The sequence below is a fragment of the Protopterus annectens genome, chromosome 4.part0 (assembly GCF_019279795.1).
Source record: "Protopterus annectens isolate FY-2018-M chromosome 4.part0, PAN1.0, whole genome shotgun sequence".
NCBI lineage: Eukaryota > Metazoa > Chordata > Ceratodontiformes > Protopteridae > Protopterus > Protopterus annectens.
Window position 1 is genome coordinate 1,773,798,070 of NC_056733.1, and position 22,635 is coordinate 1,773,820,704.

Genomic DNA, 22,635 nt, shown 5'->3' on the forward strand with positions numbered 1-22,635 from the left:
CTTGTCGTTTGTGATATAGTGCCAGTTTTTCGAGAATAAGGTTAATTTTCCGCCTAATGGTGCTGCTATTTGTTCCCTGGTAGGCGGGGTTAGAATCAAGTCACTGTGCTGTTGTAGTGGCAGTGGCTGTGTCTGTGCCTCTGTTATTACCTTGCCACTGTCGTCCTCTGTAGGCACCCCTCTGGATTGATTTCTGCCTCTGGGCGTCTATTCCTGCCCTTTGGGGTCTTGTGGAGTCAGGAAAGGACCAATTTTGGCAGGCCAGTTCCTGCTAAACCTTGGGGTTGAACCTGCAAGAAATCTTTAACTGTTTGTACAGATTTTGCCTTTTCTTCCATTTTCTTCATTACCTGCTGGGCAGGTGTACCAAACAAACTGGCCTTATCCATAGGTGCATCTAATAACTTAGCTTTAACATGATCCGGTAAAACCTGTTCCTTCAGCCATGCATGTCTTCTTATCACTGTGCCAGTCATGGCTGATCTAAATGAAGCCTCCAGTGCATCATAGCCACATTTTAAGGAATGGTTACTAACCTGTTGTATGTTATTTACCATTTCTAACATACATTTCTTATCTATAGAGTCATCAGAGGATAGCTTTTTAGTTAACTGATCAAGCATAAACTCTTGGTATTGTATCATGTGAAACTGACAATTTAAAGCTCTAGCTGAGAGAGTAGCAGAGGTGTAAACCTTTTTGCCCCATCTGTCTAAAGACCTGGCTTCCCTTTGAGAAGGAATAGGGTTTTTTGCTGTGGTCGAGGCTGCTGCCTTAGGCCCCTGGGATATGGTTTCGGGGTCTGCAAGTGGGGCCTTGTATAAGTGGTGATGAGTGTCTGGAACCCTATAAAATCTGTCTGGTTTGACAGGGGCTGGAGGTAAGGAATCTGGTGCAGTGCAGACATCATTAAATGCATCGTCCACAACAGAGAGGACAGGAGGTATAGCTAAAGGCCTGTGTTGTGGTAGGTGCAGAAAAGTCCTAAGTCTTTTTCTGGAATCTGAGAAATCCTGTTCCTGCCATTGGAATTGTTCTCGCATGGCATGTAAGGTTTCCCCAAAGGAGAATTCTTCTGGTGGAGAAGCAGCTGGAATGGATTCTTCAGCATCTGAGTCTTCATAATTGGAGAAATGAGCCTCTGGCTGGTCTGTAATATCAGAGTCCTCAGCGGAATCATCAGAGGACACAGGCTCGGGGCTCTGCTCTAGGTCTCTTTTCTGGGGCTGAGAGGCCCTGTCTGGGTGAGATTGAGATCCCTAATTAAGGATATTAAATCCTCTGCCAGAGTAAGCATTTGTGAACTAGAAGTGGGCCTAGTAGAGGGGGGCTTAACAGGCACTGATTTAGCAGATTTGGCTGCTTTAGCCCTGGCAAAGGCCTTAATAGACATGGCTGCAGGAGGCCTAGCAGCACCACGTGCTGGGGTAGAGACATCCAAAGGGATGGTGTCTGATAAGTCACTAGTAACCACTGTAGGTAAGATTTCTGAGGCTGTTTCAAGTAAGGTAGCAGGAGCCTCAGTAGTAGTCATTGATTCAGCTGTGCTTTGATCAGTTTTCTCAGTTTCGGCCGAAACAGAGACACTCTCGGTTTGCTTAACCATAGTTTCGGCCGAAACCGCGGACCGCGAGTGTCGGTCTTTTTCTTTGCGTTTTTTTAACAATCTGGGTAGTCGGAGGATCCGGCGGCATAATGTACGCAAAATCTGAGCGAAAAACTGTTCAGCAAACTCCGACCGCGCCTAAGCGTTCGTCGGTTGAATGAGGCACAGGCTGAACAGGCTGCTACGTCGTGGTCTGGGCCTAAACAAGGCAAACAGTAAGAGTGGAAATCTTTATGAGGTATTTGTTTCCCACAAGTTAAACAGTTATTGACTTTTTCTGACATCGGCTGAGGCAAGAAAGAGTCCCCACGGGTACTTAGCTTTAGAAGTCTTGGTAGTATTCGGAGTAGTAATCTCTGGATCTGACCGACCGGCACTTGCGAACAGCTTCTGCTTGGCGCCACGGCAAGAAAGACTGAGGAAAATGGCGTCGGCTGATGCCTTTATACCCGAAGACCAACAGAGATGACGTCGGGTGAAGTGCGACATCAGCCGAAGCCGGACCCGGACTTTGGAATCCGGCCGACCGAAGGGCTGCCTGACGACAGGACAACCCAGTTGTTATGACTGCAGATGCATCCATGAAGGACATCATCATCCAGGACATCCATAACTGGAGGGATAGCTAAAGGTCTGTGCTAGGGTAGCTTGAGGAAGGTACGTAGCCTTTTCCTGGAATAAGAGAATTCCTGACCCTGCCATTTAAAATGCTCCCTCATAGAGTGGAGGACTTCACCGAACGAAAAATCCTCTGTAGGAGAGGCAGAGGGAATTGATTCCTCAGCATCAGAGTCCTCATAGGCCTGGAAGGATTCTTCTTGGGTATCTGAATGCTCGGAATCCCCAGAACCTGTCTGGATGAGGCTGAGACCCCCTGATAAGAGAAATAAGATCTGCAGCAAGAGACATGATCTGTTTATCAGAAGAAGGGGCCTGGGCAGTAGGTTTAGGATGGGCCTTGGCCTGGCTGGCGGCCTTAGCACGTGCAAAGGCCTTGATGGACATGGATACAGGAGGCCTAGCTGCCCCACGTGCAGGAGTAACCTTGTCCACAGGAATGGTGTCGGGTAGATCCAGAACTTCGGTTTCTGGAGGAAAGTCAACAACCGCACGGTGTAGACTCGAGACCGAAGGGCGAGTTAACGCTGTCGTCGGCCTGAGCGGTTGAATTACCGCTTCGAAGGACCCAAAGCACTCGCGGAGGGTTTAGGAGGAGTATCGGTGGAGGACACGGGCCGAGGATGTCGGTCCCGGTCCTTTCGTTTTTTGGAAGATTGAGTAGTCGGTTGTTCCAACGGCATGATATAAGCGAAAGATTCGCCGAAAAAGTCTTCGGCAAATTCTGCCCAGCGCCTGAGAGTGTGCTTATCAAAGCAAGCACAGGCCGAGACGTCGTGGTCTGGGCCCAGGCAAGGTAGGCAATAAGAATGGAAGTCCTTATGAGGTATTTGTTTACCACAAGACAAACAATTATTAACTTTCTCAATTTGTTCTGACATCGGCTGAGGCAAGAAAAATGTTCCCAACGGGTACTTAGCTTTAGATGACTTGTACTGAAAACACAGGAGCTGACCGACCGGCACTTGCGAACTGCTTCTGCTTCGGGCACCGCGCGGCAAGAAAGACTGAAGAAGATGGTGTCGGCCGATGCCTTTATACTCCAGCCGTTCTGACGTCGGAGAGGAGGCGACACCAGCCGACGCTGGTCCCAGACTTTGGAATCCGGCCGACCGAGGGCTGCCTGAGGCAGGACAACCCATATGTTATGACTGCAGTTGCATTCTTGAAGGACATTCGGGCCCACATGGTTACTTCCTTCTTATACAGTCCAAACAGGAAGTTCCACCCAGTTATAAACTGATCAATTATGTCATCAGAAATACAACTGTAATTCGGAGAAAGTGATTTACTGTGCCATGTGTACCACCTGTTCTTGCTTTTACATAGGCAAGACTAATAGAAAGTTAAAAAAATCGCATATATGAACACTTATATGACATAAGGAATAAAAAAGAAAATTCTCTTAGCAAAAATGTTTTGGAGTATAATGACCATAAGTTCCAATTTTTTATTATAGACAATATCAGTACCAACATGAGGGGTGGTGCATGGCCATTATTACGTGAGAAAAGAGAATTATACTGGCAATTACGTTTGAATGCCGGGAACTGGCCAGCCCTGAATGAGCATATTTCAATTAGCCCAATTTTAAAACTAAAGGCACTAGAAAGATAAAATGTGTGTGTGTGTGTGTATATATATATATATATATATATATATATATATATATATATATATATATATATATATATATATATGTATGTATATATATATATATATATATATATATATATATATATATATATATATGTATGTATGTATATATGTGTGTGTGTGTGTATATATATATATATATATATATATATATATATATATATATATATATATATATATATATATATGTATATATTTATTTCTCCATTATGCATTTTAACATTTTAAATAATTCACATGTTCAGCATTCATGTTAAGTGTATTTCTCTTAACATTTTCTACTATATCTAGTTTTTAGTATTTAATCACACATTTGTTTTAACACATTCAACATATTTAAATATTTATTGTAAATTGTCATTTTTATGAAGCAGTGTTTATATATAGTGTGTTTTTAGGGTGGTGTGTTCCATGAACTTTTTCAGTTTGTATAGTTTGTCTGCTTTTTAAATTCAGTGACTGTAAATATTGATGCTTTTAATGACATAATTGATTAGTTTATAACTGGGTGGAACTTCCTGGTTGGACTGTATAAGAAGGAAGTAACCATGTGGGGTAAATTGTCTGATGAAGTCTAGATCTTACTGGACGAAAGCGCTCATCCTTGGATTTTTTGTCTGAAGTTAATAAAGTGGATTCTGCATTATACAACTGTGTGGTGATTTGCAGCCTGCAATACTTTGAGTGGGTTCAATTCAGCTACTACTTCTGGCTTTTGTGTTTATCTTTACCAGTAGTTGTCCCGGATGAAGTAGGTCCTTGAAGGCCATCAGGGCATTCTGAACAGCTAGCATCTCTTTTTGATTGATATGTAGATGCATTTGGTTTGCGGACCATGTGCCTTGAATACATCTTCCTACCATGTGGGCCCCCAGGCATAATCTGATGCATCTGTTGTTAATGTCTGCCTGGCTGGGGGTAAGGTGAATCGCTGTCCCTTGTTCTGGTGACAAGCCTTCGCCCATCGAAACTCCTGTCGTTGGCAGGGAATGAGGGTAATTATTGCTTCCAGGCTGTGGCAATGTTGAGTCCAAACACTTTTTAGGTACCACTGAAGTTTCCTCATATGCAGTCTCGCATATGGAATTAGTAGAATGCAGGATGCCATGAAGCCCAAAGTCTACAGAATTTTTCTTGCAGATAACTGGGCCATTGTTACCAACAGGTTGAAAAAGGTAGTCAGTTGCCTTGGTTTGTCTGGCGTGAGATGAGCCATCTGGGCAGTTGTATTTAAGCTTGCACCCAGGAATATTATCTCTTGAGAGGGTACTAGTTTTGATTTCTTTTTGACTGTGTACCCTAGGCCTGTTAGAAATCTCTTTACAAACGCCAGATGCTGTAGCAGAATGCCCTTGTTCTCTGCTTGAATGAGGCAGTCGTCCAAGTAAGGATATATTTGTATTCCTCTGTCTGCAGAATGCAATTACGAGTGCCATACACTTTGTGAAGACCCTGGGCACAGTAGATAAGCCAAAAGGCAGTGCAGAAAATTGGTAGTGCATTGAGCCAGCTTTGAATCTGAGGTATCTTCTGCATGTTTGTCTGATTGGGACATGCAGGTATGCCTCTTTTAGGTCTAAAGTCACAAGCCAAGCCTTCTGGCCCAGCATGGGCAGAAGTTGCTGTAGAGTCAACATTTTGAATTTTGGTATATCCAGATATGTGTTTAGAATAGATAGGTCCAGTATTGGTCTCCAGGTCTTGCCCTTTCTTGGTACCAAGAACAGCCTTGAACAGAATCCTCGTCCCTGCTCTTGCTCTGGTACTTGTTGAATGGTCCTCATGTCCATTTGGGATGAGACTTGCTTTTGTGCCTCTGCCCATTGATGTTTTAGCAGGTCTGGCCAACAGTTTGTCCTTGGCAGGGTATGGAAGTGAAACTTGTAGCCTTGTGACACTGTCTAGGACCCATTTGTCCTGGGTTATTACGTGCCAATTTTGCGAAAAAAGTGCTAGTTTTCCCCCTAAATGTGCTGCCAGAAGATAAGTGCTTGGTGCAGGCAAGGGAAAGTCACTGGGACTGTATCCTGTATGGCTGTGATTTGTCTTCTCCACTTTTGGAGGTAGAAGCACCCCATTGTTTAGACCTGTACGAACCTTGGGGCTGGGGATCTGCCTCTTGGGCATCTTTATCTGCCCCTTTGTGGTCTGTCTGACACTGGAAAGGACCAATTCTTTGTAGGCCAGTGTCTGCTAAATCTTGGAGGCTGTACCTATAAAAAATCTTTGTTTGCATAGATTTAGCTTTGTCCTCCATTTTCTTTAACACCTCTTCTGCTTTACCACCAAACAAGGTATCATGCTGTAATGGAGCATCTAATAATTTTGCTTTGACATGATCAGGCAGATTTTGTTCCTTCAACCAAGCATGCCTCTTGATGACAGAACCCGTAACAGCGGCCCTGCAGGAGGCCTCCAAAGAATCAAAACCACATTGCAAAGTATGCTTTCCAACTTGCTTAGCTGCATGCAATAAATCATCCATGTCTTTGTTTTCTGCACATTCAGAATTTATCAACATTTTTTGTTTAAGCAGTGACATACTATATTGCTGCTATTTGAGCATATGAAACTGACAATTTAAAGCCCTTACAGCCAAGGTAGCAGAAGTGTAAATCTTTTTACCCCACTGTCCAATGGCCTAGAATCCCTGTCAGAGGGGGTAGGGTTTTTTGCAGTGGAAGCCTTGACCCCTTTGGGATCCTGAGAGATGGTTTCTGGGTTAGCAGCAAGGTTTTTGAAAGGAATTTATGAGAGTCAGGAACGCTGTAGTACCTGTCCGGTTTAACAGGAGCTGGAGGTAAGGAGTCAGGGGTCAGACTGGACTCTGAAAATACATCTACAATGTCAAACACAGGTGGAATAGCTAGGGGCCTGTGTTGTGGTAGTAAAAGGAAGTCTCCGAGCCTTTTCTTAGATTCTGAAAAATCTTGGTTCTCCCAGTGGAAATGCTCAACCATGTTATGCAAACATTCCCCAAAGGAGTAATCCTCAGGAGGAGAGGCTGAAGGGATAGATTCTTCAGCATCAGAATCTTCATAGGGAGGAAGAGAGTATTCCTGATCAGAAGAGGAATCAGATGAAATGGAAACCTGATCTGAAGATTGATATTCTGTCGCTTGCCTAGGCATTTTATCAGGAGGGGGATGGGAACCCCTGATCAAAGTAATTAAATCTTCGGCCATTTTGAGCATCTGTTTTTTGGGCATGGAGGCCTGTCCATGAGGCTGTTGTACTTGTTTCTTTGTCTTTAAAGGTGCTTTAGTCTTTGCCTTTGAAGCTGAAGTCGTTTTAATGTATAACTGAGTAGGTCTGAAAACACCCTCAGAAGCCGATGCCTGCTCCGGACCCATCTGAGGGAATAATCACCGAAGGTCCAATACCTTGAGCCTCCAGTGGCCTAGTCGACTCCATGTGGGAGTCGGTAGCGGCCTGCGGGTCTAAAGTAGTGGACGTCAGGGGCTGCGAAGGCGCCTCACTGAGAACCGGCGACTGGCTTAGAAGAAGCCTCGTCGGTTTTGGACCTCGGATGCCTGTCCTTTTCTTTTTGTTTGCGTTTCTTGTGAATTCCGGTAGTCGGATGGCTATCCGATGACACTGTATAATTAAAATTTCTGCCAAAATAGTGTAATAACAAAATCGTACCAACGCTGAATAGTGCGTTGGTTAAATCTAGCACAAAACAGACAACTAGCAACGTTGTGGACAGGGCCTAGGCAAGGAATACAGTAAGAATGAAAATCCTTATGAGGTATTTGCTTCCCACAAGAAATACAATTAACTTTTTCTGACATAGGTCTGGAGCAAGAAAAAAAGTTTCTCCAACGGGGTACTTAGCTTTTAATGAAGACTTCGGATCTGAAATTCAAGCACGAAAATCTCAGGAGTCGGCCGACCGGCACTTGCGAATTACTTATGCTTCGGGCACTGTGCGGCAAGAAAGACTGAAGAAAATGGTGTCGGTTGCATCTTTTATACCCCTGACGCACTGACGTCAGGGAAGAGGCGACAGCAAACCACGCCGGACCTAGACTTTGGACTTCAGGCCGACTGAGGGTAGCCTGCCAGCATGATAACCCAAGTGTAATGACTGCAACAGAGAAACACGAAGAACATCTGGTAATGAAGTAGACTGCCTTGAAGCGGAGGTATCTTCTGCAAGATTCCCAGACTGGGACATGCAGGTAAGCCTCTTAAGTCTAGAGTTACCAACGAGGCATCTTTGCCTGGCATAGGAAGTAACTGCTGAAGAGTCAGCATCTTGAATTTTGGAATGTCCAGAAATGTGTTTAGAGTAGACAAGTCCAGAACTGGGCGTCATGATTTGTCTATTCTGGGTACCAGGAAAAGTCTTGAATAGAAACCTTGTCCCTTTTCTGGTACTGGATGAATAGCCCCCATGTTCATGAGGGACAATACTTATGTCTGGGCCTCTGTCCACTGATTTGGGGGCATGTCTGGCCATCTGTTTGGGATTAGCAACGTGTGGAAATGAAATCTGTATCCCTGGGAGAGTATATTTAAAACCCATTAGTCCTGGGTTACAAGTTGCCAGTTTTTCTCCCAAAGGGGCGGCTAAAAGGTAAGTGCTTGGTAAGTGTAAAGGGAAGTCATAGAGACTGTTTACCATAGGGAGGTGCCTTTTTGTTTCCACATTTGGAGGAGAAGGCACCCCATTGTTTTGTTCTAAAAGTCCCTTGTGACTGAAACCTGGAGCCTTTGGAATGTCGGGGTTTGACTCGAGTGGCTCTCGAAGGAACTGGAAAGGACCAGTTCTTAGTAGGCCAGTGCCTACTAAATCTTGGAGGTTGCACTTGTAAGAAATCTTCCACAGTCTGCATAGATTTAGCTTTATCTTTCATCTTTTTTAAAACTTCTTCAGCCTTATTATCAAACAGACTGTCCTGATGTAAAGGAGCATCCAACAATTTTACTTTAACATGATCAGGCAGAGTTTGCTCTTTGAGCCAAGCATGCCTTCTTAGCACAGACCCAGTTACAGCAGCCCTGCAAGAGGCATCCAAAGAATCAAAACCACTTTGCAAAGTATGTTTTCCAACTTGTTCAGCTGAATGCAATAAATCCTGTAAATCTTTATTTTCCGCAGTCATATTAACATCATTTTCTGTTTAAGCAGTCCCATGATATGCTGTTGAAATTTAAGCATATGAAATTGACAGTTTAAAGCCCTGATTGCCAAGGTTGCGGAAGTGTAAACCTTTTTACCCCATCTATCCAGCTCCCTGAAATCTCTATCAGAAGGGGTAGGATTTTTAGCCGCAGAGGCCTTAATGCCCTTGGGACCCTGAGAAATGGCTTCAGGATCTGCAATAGGATTTTTGAAAAGGAATTTGTGGGAGTCAGGAACCCTGTAGTATCTGTCTGGCTTACAAGGAGCCGGAGGCAGAGAATCAGGAGCCATACTAGATTCTGAAAAAATATCAACAATGTCTAGAACAGGAGATATAGCCAAAGGCCTATGCTGAGGAAGAAGAAAATCCCCAAGTCTCTTTTTAGATTCAAAGAAATCCTGACTTTCCCAGTGGAAATGTTCCCTTAAGGTATGTAAAGTTTCCCCAAAAGAAAACTCCTCGGAAGGAGAAGCAGAAGGAATGGAATCTTCTGCATCAGAGTTCTCATAAGTAGGTATAGAAAAATCCTGTTTATTAGAAGAGTCAGAAGAAATAGAATCCTGTTCATACGATTCATAATCAATGTCTTGCCTAGGCCTCTTAGAAGGGGGGGGGGGGGGTGGCTACCACTGACCAGAGTAATTAAATCTTCAGCCATTTTGATCATTTTTTAGGCATAGGGGCCTGCACATGTGGCCCAGGCGTCTGTTTTTTAGACATAGATTTAGATTTTGGCCTTAGTTTTGAAGATGGAGTTGGTCTAATATACAAATCTGTAGACCTGAAAACACCCTCAGAAGCCAGTGCCTGTACAGCGGCTCCGGACCCATCTAAGGTAGAGACATCAATGGGTTCCATAATTGAAGCATCTCACAGCATACCGGACTCCGAATGGGTCTCAGTAGAAGCCTGCGAATCAGAAGTAGCGGATATCAGGGGCTGCGAAAGCACCCGACTACCGGCAAAATGGCTTAGGAGAAGCTTCATCAATTTTGGACCTCGGCGGCCTGTCTTTTTCTTTGCATTTGTTTAGGTATTCCAGTAGTCTGTTAGCTAACAGATGACATTTCTGGATAATTAAAGTGTGAGCCAAAATATTTAGAATCAAAATTATACAGACGTTTAATAGTGCATTGATTAAATTTAGCACAAAACCAACAGCAAGGTGCGTTGTGGTCAAAGCCTAGGCAGGGAATACAGTACAAATGAAAATCCTTATGAGGTATTTGATTCCCACAAATAATGCAATTATTAACTTTTACTGACATCGGTAAGGAGCAAGAAAAAGTTTCCCCAACAAGGTAATTAGCTTTTTAGTTGAAGACTTCGGTTCTGAAACTCGAAAATGAAAATTTCAGGAGTCAGCCAACCGGCACTTGTGAACTGCTTCTGCTACCACGCGGCAAGAAAGACTGATGTAATGGCGTAGGCTGCATGTTTCATACCCCTGATGACCTGACGTCATGGAAGAAGGGACAGCAACCGACGCAGGACCCAAGACTTTGTTAATCAGGCCGACTGAGAGCAACCTGCCAGCAGATTACCCCAAGTGTAATGACTGCAACAGTGAAACACGAAGAACATCTGGAACAGCCAAGGTGTCAACTTGAGATTGTGTAAATTGAGATAAACCATTCCCGTTGGGAGTAACAGGAGATCTGGAACTGGGCCCAGAATCCAAGGTTTGTCCAGAAGAGGAGGCCACAGGAAAGGGAACCAAATGTGTCAAGGCCAGTTGGGTGCAATTAGGATTACTGTCCTCGTCAACAGACTGGCTTTTCGTAAGAAGGCTGGGATCAACAGGGAAAGGAGAAAGCATATAGAAGTCTTGGGGGGTCAATCGTGGAGGAGTACATCCCTGGGGGACTCCCCCAGAGGGGAGAATCAGGGCAAAACAGTTGCTGCACTTGTTCATTGGAGGCGCAAAAAATTGCAGCAAGGCTGGCCCCATCGACAGAAATTCATCTCCACAACGCTGTTTTCTTGTTAGTGTCTTTTTGGAGGTATACTGCCCCCAAACAACACAGTGTGTGAATCACTTAAGAGGCCTTTTCCTGCCACACTTTCTACATTTTTTTGCAGCCTAAAGGCTCGTCGGCCACCATAGCAGACAAGAAAAACTTCAACTGCGCACACACACAACCCACAACAGAAAGGAAATTAGGATGGATATATATATATATATTTTTTAAGACAGGAAAAGAAAGGGATAACTACCAACAATGGTAGTAAAGGACTTGCTGACCGCTAAAAAGGGGAGGGAAGGGGCCTACCAGCAATGGTAGCGAAGATTACCTAAAAAGTTAAGGAAGAAAGGCTAAAAAGACTCCAAAATGAAAATAGTGAAAAGTAACTCTAAAATAAAGAACTAGCAGGAAAAGGAATTATAGCAAAAATACGTATCGAAGCCCAAGAGCAAAAGACTACCAACGTTCTTCGCGAAGTGGCAAATGAAATCTGGGGTAATGTGTGGGGTGCATTCTGGGTAAAGGGAAGGTGCCCAAGAGCAAAGTTTGTGGGTTGGATCCGAACCAGTGAGGATAAGGTGAAAATGGACATCACAAACTGTAATATAAAATGCCCAAGACATGCTTTGCATAAATGTTGCTGCTAGTAGTTTTTTAGTTCATTTTAACTTGAGAAAGCTCGGTATTTAGCCAAGCGAAAGCGCTGGTTTCTACTGATTTTATTAAAGCTTATTTGCACCAATTCTACTGGTATTTTCCAGCTCTTTTGGATTACGTTGGTCTGTTTCCTCAGCCTGAAGCTTATTGTTCTTAGTTTGGTTTCTTGTTACTTTTGGCTTCTTGGTTTTGGATGCTTTGCATAAAGTTGAAATTAATATGATCAATATAATAAACGGATACTACCTTACAAATGTATAGAAATGTTATAATTAGAAAAAATAGGAGACCGTACACGGGCTGAGAATGTAAACAAACATGCAACTGCCTGGCTACTCTGAAAATTATCCAAACATTACATAACAAATACCTGACTCTTTCTTAGGACTACAAAGTGGAACCTCCAATGATCCTAAGAGGATTACTAAATATCCACTATGTTTCTATTAAAAATCTAGACAAAATGCCTCTTCCTACTACACGTTTGAAGGTAATGAATGTAACCCAACACTTAATTTTTCATGATGTTCTGCTCGCTAAAGCAGTGGTGGTGTGGGTCCTAGCATGCATTTTGACAAACACATGAACTCAACTGATCAACAGAAAGATGGCCTGGTGGGGTAACCTACATCTGGATCTGAAGTATCACATTACATCATGCACTGTAAAGGCTGCATAGTACTGCTCAGCGTGGAACCTTCTAAATTTAGACACTTTCTGTACCCACCAAGGCCTGTTGAACATGAGATCTTCTATCATGCTTATCCCTACAGACAGAAATGGGTTTACCTTTAAAAACCTAATCAGTTTCTCTCTGCATTTACCCAGTTAGTCTGCACTGTGCATTGTACGTATGCAATGGGTGGATACTGCAGCAGCCACTAAATTCCATGAGTGACAACCACTAAGTCCCTCATCACACCTTAATAAGCAAGCACTTTTTCCACAGGATTTCTATCACTCTCAAGGATCCCAGAGATCTGCACTCTGGAGACAAATCCTTAACTCTTCACCAAAAGGAGGTGATCAAGTATATACCATCACTCAAATTTCTTTTCACTCGGTAACTCAAGTAGCCAGGTCATTAATCAAACATCTGGTCAACTGACAGACAAGATACCACTGCTCAATGCTAAGGAGCCAGCATCTTCCCATTTTTGACAAATTCTGACTGGTGGAGATGTACTAAACCAAGGTCTCATCAAAATGACTCCTTGATTTCATCGTGGGGCACTGCCATCTTACACAGTTTTTATTGATTAAAAAAGTCATTAAGTACACACATGTCGGTGAATAATGGCAATACTGAAAGTTTACTCAGTCATAAAAGTTATCTGATCTTGCTCATCGATCAAATGTAACAATGTGCAAGTTATTGTTAAATACACACAAGAAGCTGGAAAGGAGAATTAAAACCAAATTATTTAGGTACGTACAGCGAATTGCTCCTCTGCCTCGTCCCCTTCCACGCCCTCGGCCTCGACCCCGTCCTCTGAACCCTCCTCGAACAGCACCACCTTCACTTTTCACACTACAAATTTCATCATGATCTTCTCTCCATTCACGGTCATACTTGTTCTCCTGTTGCCAAGCTAAAAAAAAAAAACAAATAAACAGTTTAACAGCAACAATTCAAACTATCCTGTAACAAGTTAAGACCACAGTGAAACATTGTGGAACAGGTGACAAAAATTCTGTACCAAAGTCCAAGACAACTCAATTCATCTAACACTTTGGTTAGCTCCGTCACTGCAAGCAACCTTTATAAAATACATGCAGATGCTTTTTAATATTCACTACATTCAAGCGGATTTTAGATCAGGTATTAATAAGCTCATGGACACAAAACAGTCCACAAAATATGTAGATGCACAGAATTATGTTAACACAGTAACAGGTAAACAGCAAAGTGGCGTTGAACTGCGCAACTAGAATCAGACCAAATAGGACGACTGCAACTTAACCATACACCAGTGTTTTTTTTTTTTTTAGCTGCACCTTAAAGGAAAGCAAAGCACAACAATTTAAATTTGAAGTGTACAAGCTACACTCTGTTCAGATGCAACAATAAAATGAGCAATTTTATTTGAAGGAATATCAGAAGCCAGTCTTGATATTTAAACCATAAAATTTATGAAAAAAATATCCAGAAGCCTTACCTGAAAAATACAATTTAGTGTATGCATTAAGAGGAAAATGGCATGCTTCAGATATCACACCACAAACTGGGCATCGTCCAAAGTAACAAGTCATCTTAGTGATAACATACTCACTAAAAACAGAGCCAAAGAACGGTTTGGGGATTTTACATATTGGCTATGTATGTACACTCATCTAGATCGTGCAACCATGTACTGGTTACTGATTTAATAGGTGCAGTTTCTTGTGTATACTTACCGTAAATATATGTACAGGTAAGGAAAGTGCATGCACAGGGCATGTTAGTCCCCCCACCAACCATCTTTTTGGTGTGCAGATGTTCTGAATGATCTCAGTGCGCCTAAATGTGACTTGAGTACATGCTGAATTAGACCACGTACAGAATCATATGCTTATGTCTACACATTTTACAGGTGAACAAATATACGAGGGAGGGTGTACATGTGCGAGACAGGGAGTGCCTAACATAACTGTGTGGCTGGTACAAAGGCTATAAAAGGAATAAGAAGTGGCTACTGTGAGGGAGACAAGTACACAATTCTGAATATCAAGCAGCAGTTACCCCAGGTAAGTGCAATGTCAAGAATTTACATTTGTTGACGGGGAGTGTCCGACTGGACGTAGGTCCATTTTCAGCGGAGGCCCGGGGAGAAAAGCTCCACAGTTAAAATAAAAGTACAGTTTTGTACCTACCATAAATGTAGATGTTCGAGTGCCAATACAGCTGCAGTCATAACAGATGGGTTCTCCTGCCGTCAGGCGGGTCCTCGGTCGGCCGAATTCCAAAGTCTAGGTCCAGCGTCGGTTGTCGTCGCTTCTTCCCTGACGTCAGTGCGACAGGGTATAAAGGAACCAGCCGACGCCATTTTCTTCAGTTTTTCTTGCCCCAGATGTCAGGTGCCCCCAGAAGGAAGGCAATACATAAATTTGTGTAATGAAGCAATGCAATATAATCAAAATACAGTAGTTGCAAGCAAATACACCATAAATGAACACCCCAATCAGGTTGTATGAGGAGGTGTTGGCCAATAGGCCTGTCACAAGAGGGGAAGGAGGGAGGGAAACATGGACTGCAGCTGTATTAGCACTCGAACATCTACATTTATGGTAGGTACAAAACTGTACTATGTTCATCATGCATACAGCTGCAGTCATAACAGATGGGTTGAATCCCAAAGCTAAGAAAGGGGTGGTAGGCACTAGGTGGAACTAGCAGGAGCCAGGATGCCCTGCAAGACTGCAGTGGCAAAACCTGCTCTAGTTTTGGAGTATAATGGTAGGTGGTAGTGCTTGGAGAAGGTATGCACAGAACTCCAAGTGGCTGCATCCAAAATATCTTTGATAGGAACTCCTCTGAGGAAAGCTGCAGAGGTAGCTGTGGCCCTTGTGGAATGAGATCTGATGCCTGTAGGTACAGTTTTGCCATGAAAAAAACAGCAAAAACGTATGCAGTGGGCTATCCATTTTTAGATTGTCTGTTTGGAAATTGGCTTTCCTTGAGCTCCTATAGCATAGGACACAAAGAGCTGTTCTGATTTTCTGAAAGGCCTTGTTCTGTCCAAATAATAATGTGGATAATAATCTGTGGATGTCCAAGGAATGTAGTAATCTCTCCCCTTTGTTTTGAGGATTATGATAAAACGTAGGTAAGTGTATGGCCTGATTCAAAGCTACCCTGGATACCACTTTTGGCATAAAGGACGGGTTGGTTCATAAGGAAACTCTGTCCTGATGGAAGATAAAAGGCTACACAGCCATGAGAGCTTGTAGTTCTGAAACTCTACGAGCCAAGGTAATAGCCAGAAGGAAAGCTGTTTTCCAGGACAAATATTGCAAATCTGATGAGGCAGCTGGCTCAAAGGGAGGCAAGGTCAGTTTTTCCGGAATGAAATGGAGATCCCAAGCAGGTATTGGTAGTTTCCTTGGGGGTTTTAGATTCTTAGCCCCTCTGAGGAACTGTCTTAAGAGAGGGTGAGAGAATAAGGGTGGATCAGTGTTGTATTCTGCAGAAATGGCTGAGGCATGGATTTTGATGGAGGAGAATGAAAGTCCACTGCTTAGCAGCTCAGCTAGATACTGTAGTATTTGAGGTAAATTCAGTTTTCCAGGATCCTGGCCCTTTTTCTCATTCCAGACAAAACCGTTTCCATTTTGCGGAGTAAGCTTTTATAGTTGACGGCCTTCTGGCCTCCAAAATGACATCCTGCACCTCCTTGGAGAGTAAGGTCTGCTGTGATGCTAAGGAATCTTCCATGCGGATAGACTGAGTGTTTTTAGCTGGCTGTGAAGAGTTTTGAAGCTGTGCTGAGTCAGGAGAAGAGGCATTAGAGTCAGGGTCCATGGTGGGGAATGCATCAGGCTCCTCAGGAGTGGGTACCAGTGTTGTCTTGGCCAGTCTGGAGCAATGAGAATCATCTTTGGTCTGTCTGTTCTGGTTTTCAATAGAACTTTGAGCAGGAGAGGAAGAGGTGGGAAGGCATAAACTGTCATTGATGTCCAACTGAAAGAGCGTCCACTCTCCAGGCCTTTGGATGGAAAATCCTTGAGCAGAATTTTGTCAATTGGTGATTTTTGTGGGAGGCAAAGAGATCTATGTCTGGCCTTCCCCATGCTTGGATTATCTCTGTAAAAACTTTTGGATGCAACTTCCATTCGTGTGGATCTGTCATATTCCTGCTTAGGTTGTCTGCCAGCGTGTTTTCCTTGCCTGGTAAGTACTGTGCTTGTAGTTCAATTTGTAAGTCCATGGCCATGTTCCAAAGTGACATGGCCAGTCTGCATAGGGGGTATGAATGTGTTCCTCCCTGTTTGTTTATGTACCACATAACTGTGGTGTTGTCCGTTCTTATCAATATCTGACTTGGTTGCAGAAGGTCTTTGAAAGCTATAATAGCATTTATTACTGCTAGCATTTCCTTTTGATTGATGTGAAGGTGCTTTTCTTTTTGGGACCATTTGCCCTGAATGCACCGAACTGTCATGTGCACCCCCCAGGCGTAGTCCGAGGCGTCTGTTGTGATGACTTGATTTGCTTGAGGCTTGCTGAATGGAAGACCTGTGTTTGTTTGGCATGCTTGAGCCCACCACAGAAATTCCTTTTGAAGACATGGAATTAGTGGTATTATTGTTTCCAAACTGTGGCTGTGTTGAGACCATAGGTTTTTCAGGTACCATTGAAGTTTCCTCATATGCAGCTTTGCACATGGGATAAGTAAGATGCAAGATGCCATGAATCCCAGAGCCTGCAGGACTTTCCTTGCAGTCAGCCTGGTGCAATTTGCTAGTGCTCTGAAGTATTGAGTTAGTTGCCCCTGCTTCTCTGGCGTGAGGTAGGCCATCTGGGTGTGTGTGTCCAAGTTGGCACCCAGGAAAATTATTTTCCGAGAGGGTATTAGCCTTGATTTCTTTTTGTTGACTGTGTATCCCAGAGAGTTCAACAACATTACTACATAATGAAAATAATCACCATGTAACGCTGTTACCTATAGCCACGAGAACGTAGTCCACACAGCTCAAAACTCAGGGAGAATACTCAATAATCCCAAACGAAATTGAATTGTCAATTGTGGAAAAGTTGTAAAAAATTGTAGTAAAAAGTCCATACGCTATTCAGCTCAACTGGTACACTCTTTTATTGAAGAAATAACAACAGACAGTAAGCGCTTTCACCTTTCGGCTTCTTCAGACTTTATAAACAGCACAACTGAATTATTGTTTAAATAGCCCTCCAAAGCTTACAATTGGTCAGGAGTTTAATTAGCTTTTAAAGCGCTCACTATAAACTAAAATTCATAAATATATATAAAAAGTATATAAAAATGTACATAAAACTTTCATTCATTAGTTATATATTGTTTAAAAAACTTTTTAAAAAACACATTGAATTTCAACACTAATAGGAAAATATCAAATTTTCTTAATAAATATATTACAAGTTGATAAAACAGAACATGAATTACTTAACCCATAGGCACAGAAAATTTATTCTATAAGCACAATAGCATTTAGTTATGGGAAGACACCTTTCAAGGTTTATACAAACTTTATTTGGGTCTATATATCCTCCTATTTTTTAAGAAGGGTTTAATATGTACCTTATCATTCAGGCCCGGGGGTTCATCTGCCCTACACCTAACAATCCACCTACTTTCACATTCTAGTGTCCTGTTAACCATGTCACCCCCTCTATTTCCCTCATATAACTGCTGTATGATACAGAACTTAAAGGTGTGCTCAGGTCCTATCTCTTTACAGTGCTTGGCCAGGGCATTGAACTCGGACCCTAATCGAATGTGATAATTGTGCTCCCTGATACGGTCTTTAAGGGCTCTATTGGTCTTCCCAATATAAAATGCAGGACAGACCAAACATTTAGCCAAATAAACCACATGCTTACTATCGCAGTTGGTATCTGTGTGGAAATAAAAGGTGTACTTAGTAACAGGGTGTACAAACATTAACTCTTCATTAATATATCTGCAATGATTGCATCTCCCACAAGGTGTAGTATTCCTATCTATATTAATTGACCTCCTAGAATTTCTGGGTTTACACAACAGTCTTTTAAGATTGGGTTTGTTCTTAAAGACTATTTTAGGGTCGGGTCCCACTACATTACTACATAAGCCAGATGTTTAAGAATGTGCTTGCTGTCCGCTTGGATCAGGCAGTCGTCCAAATAGGGGTATATTTGTATCCCTTGAAGTCTGCAGTAGGCAACTACTGATGCCAGGCATTTTGTGAATACTCTGGGCGCAGTAGATAAGCCACAGGGCAATGCAGAGAATTGATAATGGGTTGAACCTGCAAGAAATCTGAGGTATCTTCTGCAATTTTGTCTGATTGGGACATGCAGGTATGCCTCCTTGAGGTCCAATGTTACCAGCCAAGACTCCTTGCCCAGCATGGGAAGAAGCTGCTGTAGAGTGAGCATCTTGAATTTTGGTAGGAGTAGAAATGTGTTTAGGATGGATAGGTCCAAAATAGGTCTTCAATCTTTTCCCTTCCTTGGTACCAGGAATAGTCTGGAATAAAAACCTTGACCTTGTTCGTGAGTAGGTACCTCTTGAATAGCTTTCATGTCTATGAGATCAGTAATTTGCCTTTGTGCCTCTGCCCTTGGATTGTGTGGCAGGTTTGGCATGCCTCTCGTTTTTGGAAGGGTGTGAAACTGGAATCTGTAGCCTCTGTTTATAATGTCCAGGATCCATTTGTCTTTTGTGACAATATGCCAATCTTTTGAAAATAATGCCAGTTTTCCTCCTAAGGGTGCTGCCATTTGAGTCTTGCTTGGCATGCAAAGGGGAAAGTCATTGGGCTTGCTTTCTGAATGGTTGCGAGTTACCTCACCACCTCATCGTGTAGGAGCTTGCCATTGTCTGCCACTAAACGATCCTTGGGATTGTCCTCTGCCCCTCGGGCGCCTGTATCTACCTCTTTGGGGTCTGTCCGTGGCTGGAAAGGACCAATTTTTGGAAGGCCAATTTCTACTGAAACGTGGGGGTTGTACCTGTAGAAAATCTTTCACAGTTTGCATTGATTTAGCCTTTTCCTCCATTTTCCTTAATACCTCCTCAGCATTAGCACCAAATAATACATCCTTTTGTAGAGGGGCATCTAGTAATTTAGCTTTGACATGATCTGGCAAGGTTTGTTCCTTGAGCCAGGCATGTCTACGTATGATTGATCCTGTAACAGCAGCTCTATATGAGGCCTCTAGAGCATCAAAACCACATTGTAAGGTATGCTTACCCACTTGTTCTGCACTATGCATCAAATCCTGCGACTCCTTCAAGTCTGGTTGTTCAGGTTGTGACATTTTACTTTTCAATTGTGATAACAACTACTGTTGGTATTTTAGCATATGGAACTGACAGTTTAAGGCCCTCATGGTTAAGGTAGCCGAGGTATATACCTTTCTTCCCCACGTTTCCAAGGATCTGGAATCTCTCTTGGAAGGTAATGGATTTTTTTAGCAGTGGAAGCCTTAATACCCTTGGGGCCCTGTGAGATGGTTTCTGGGTCAGCAGCAGCATGGCTTTTGCATAGAAATTGGTGCGAGTCAGGAACCCTGTAGTACCTTGTCAGGCTTGACTGGGGCTGGAGGTAGAGAATCCGGGTTAAGGCAGGCCTCTGAGTAAACATCATCTAGGATGTCCAAGACAAGAGGTATAGCCAGAGGCCTGTGCTGAGGTAGCAAGAGAAATTCCCTAAGCTTTTTCTTGGAATCTGAATAATCTTGGCCTTCCCAGTGGAAGTATTCCCTTAAGGTATGCAAAGTTTCCCCAAATGAGTAATCCTCTGGGGGGGATACAGAAGGAATGGACTCCTCTGCATCAGAGTCTTCAAAAGGGGAGTAAGAATGTTCCTGATCATCAGAGTGCTCTGAAATAATGGAGCCCTGATCAGAGGAGGGGGATTTTCTTCCTCCACTCTGGGCCTTTTGTCCGGTGGGGGTTGAGAACCCCAGATAAGAGTAATTAAATCCTCAGCCATTTTAAGCATCTGTTTTTTAGGCATGGGGCCTGGAGATGGGCCCTGTGTAGCTTGTCTCTTAGAATGCATGGCTGCTTTAGACTTAGTGAAAGCCTTGATGGAAAAAGAAGAGGAAGGTCTGAAGACACCTTGAGAGGAGGTAGACCTGTCCACATTTTGAGATTCAACGCCAAGAGTGGCTTCGGTATGTGTAGTCGGGGTGTGGGCCTAGAAGCCTGTGACCTCGGGCACAGGAGACACCGCCAATAGTGTCGTCGGTAGTCAGGGGCTGCGTAGGCGCCTCGCTGAGAACCAGACCGCGTGTAGTCGGCTTTGGCGTGGTGTCGGTAGAGACCGCGGACCTCATGTGCCGGTCCTTATCTTTGCGCTTTTTAGACAAAACTGGAGTCGGAGTATCCAACGACATAATGTAGTTAAATGTTTTGCCAAAATAATGCTGGGCAAACTCCGCCCGACGCGTAATGGTGCGTTTGTTGAATGTAGCACAAAAGCGACAGACCGAGACGTCGTGGTCTGGGCCTAAACAAGGAATACAGAGGGAATGGAAATCCTTATGCGGTATTTGCTTCCCACATGAAATACAATTAACTTTGTTTGACATCGGTCTGAGGCAAGAAAAGTTTCCCCAACGGGGTACTCAGCTTTCAAGACGACTTCGGTTTCAAAATTTTCGTAATTTCAGGAGCTGGCCGACCGGCACTTGCTAACTGCTTCGGACACCGCGCGGCAAGAAAGACTGAAGAAAATGGTGTCGGTTGGTTCCTTTATACCCCTGTCGCACTGACGTCATGGAAGAAGCTACGACAACCGACGCCGGACCTAGACTTTGGAATTCAGCCGACCGAGGACCCGCCTGACGGCAGGAGAACCCATCTGTTGTGACTGCAGCTGTATGCACGATGAACATCTGACAGTAGTTACATTGGATTACATAGCTATTAACAATTTGATATAGCAATTACTTACAACATATTTACAGATGAAGAGCATAGTACATCAGTAGACTACAATCTTTATCTGTGAAGTACATAACAGACATTAACAAATGTTACAATAAGAAGTTCCTGCTGTATAATTAGTACTAGGCTTATGAGCATCTGAGCTTGCTATAATCAAGGTAGTTAGTGGAGTGGAAAGAAAGGTAGTGGTTGGATGGGGTGGGTGATATTAGAGTGGGAGTTGCAAGGGCATAGCCAGCATGTTTTTAGGTGCGCTTTTAGTAAAATTTTGAAGTGGGTGCATGATGGTATGGAAGTAATTGTGGGTGGGAGGGAGTTCCATAATTTGGCTATGGTGCAAGAGAATAGTGCTTCACCAGCAGAGTTATTGGCTTTAGTGATCTGCAAGTGAGTTTTGTTGCTGGATCTTAGTGGTCTGGTGATGCGATAGGGTTGGAGTAGATTCTGGAGGGATGGGACAATTAGTGGATGGTTTACTAGTTTGTGGGCGAGTGAGAGTTGATACCATTGAAGGAGGTGAGGGAGTTCAAGCCAGCCCAATTCAGTAAGTAAGAGACAGTGGTGACTACGGTAGGATGCCCTGGTTGCAAATTTGGAGATTTTGTTGCAGCAGGTCTCAAGCTTGCTTAGATCGCATTGCCTTAGGTTGGTATATATTGGGGAGGCAAAGTAGGGTGGAGATAAGGTGGGAATTTGCTATTGAAATCTTTGCTGCTTTGGTGAGAAGTTGCTTATTTCTGTAAAACGCTCCTAGTTTTTTGTGGACTTTTTTATGGTCATGGATATGTGAACGTCAAATTTTAGTTTATTGTCTATTTCCACTCCTAGTAATTTGGTGTGATCAGTTGGGTATATAGTGGTGTTGTCTTTTGCTGTGATGTTAAAGTGAGAGTTGTTTTGAGCATGTTTGGTGGGTTGGAAGATGAGTAGTTTAGTTTTGTTTGGGTTAAGTATTAAATGGGCATCGGATAACCAAGTTTCAACAGAGTAAAAGGCTTCCTGTGTGACTTTTTGCAGTTTGGGTAGGGAGTGGGCTGAGTAGATGATGGTTGAGTCATCTGCGTATTGTATGTGTGTGCCATGTTTGGTCGCACAGGCTAGATTATTGGTTAAAATGGAGAAGAGTAGGGGGTCCAAGGATAGACCCTTGGGAAACCCCTATGGAGAAGGTAGTATGGGAGATATGTCATTCTGCCATACAACTGATTGTTGGCGGTCAGACAGGTAACTCTGAAACCAGTTGGTGACTGATTGAGAGCAGAATAGGTTACTGACGATAGAGATAAGTTGTTTGTGTGGGACCATGTCAAATGCTTTAGATAGGTCTAGGAAAGTAGCAGAGGAGAGATAGCCATTGTTTTTATGCTGAAATATAGTGTTAGTAA

At 43.2% G+C, this 22,635-nt stretch overlaps 1 protein-coding gene across 1 annotated transcript in view; it reads right to left on the minus strand.

Annotated features, from left to right (window-relative positions):
* LARP1 (La ribonucleoprotein 1, translational regulator) overlaps positions 1-22,635 on the minus strand; it is a 3,464,554-nt gene that overhangs the window by 2,627,020 nt on the left and 814,899 nt on the right. The window contains exon 6 of the mRNA XM_044069481.1: positions 13,073-13,228. Coding sequence (XP_043925416.1) covers positions 13,073-13,228 — 156 coding nt within the window. The remainder of the gene's footprint in view (positions 1-13,072; positions 13,229-22,635) is intronic.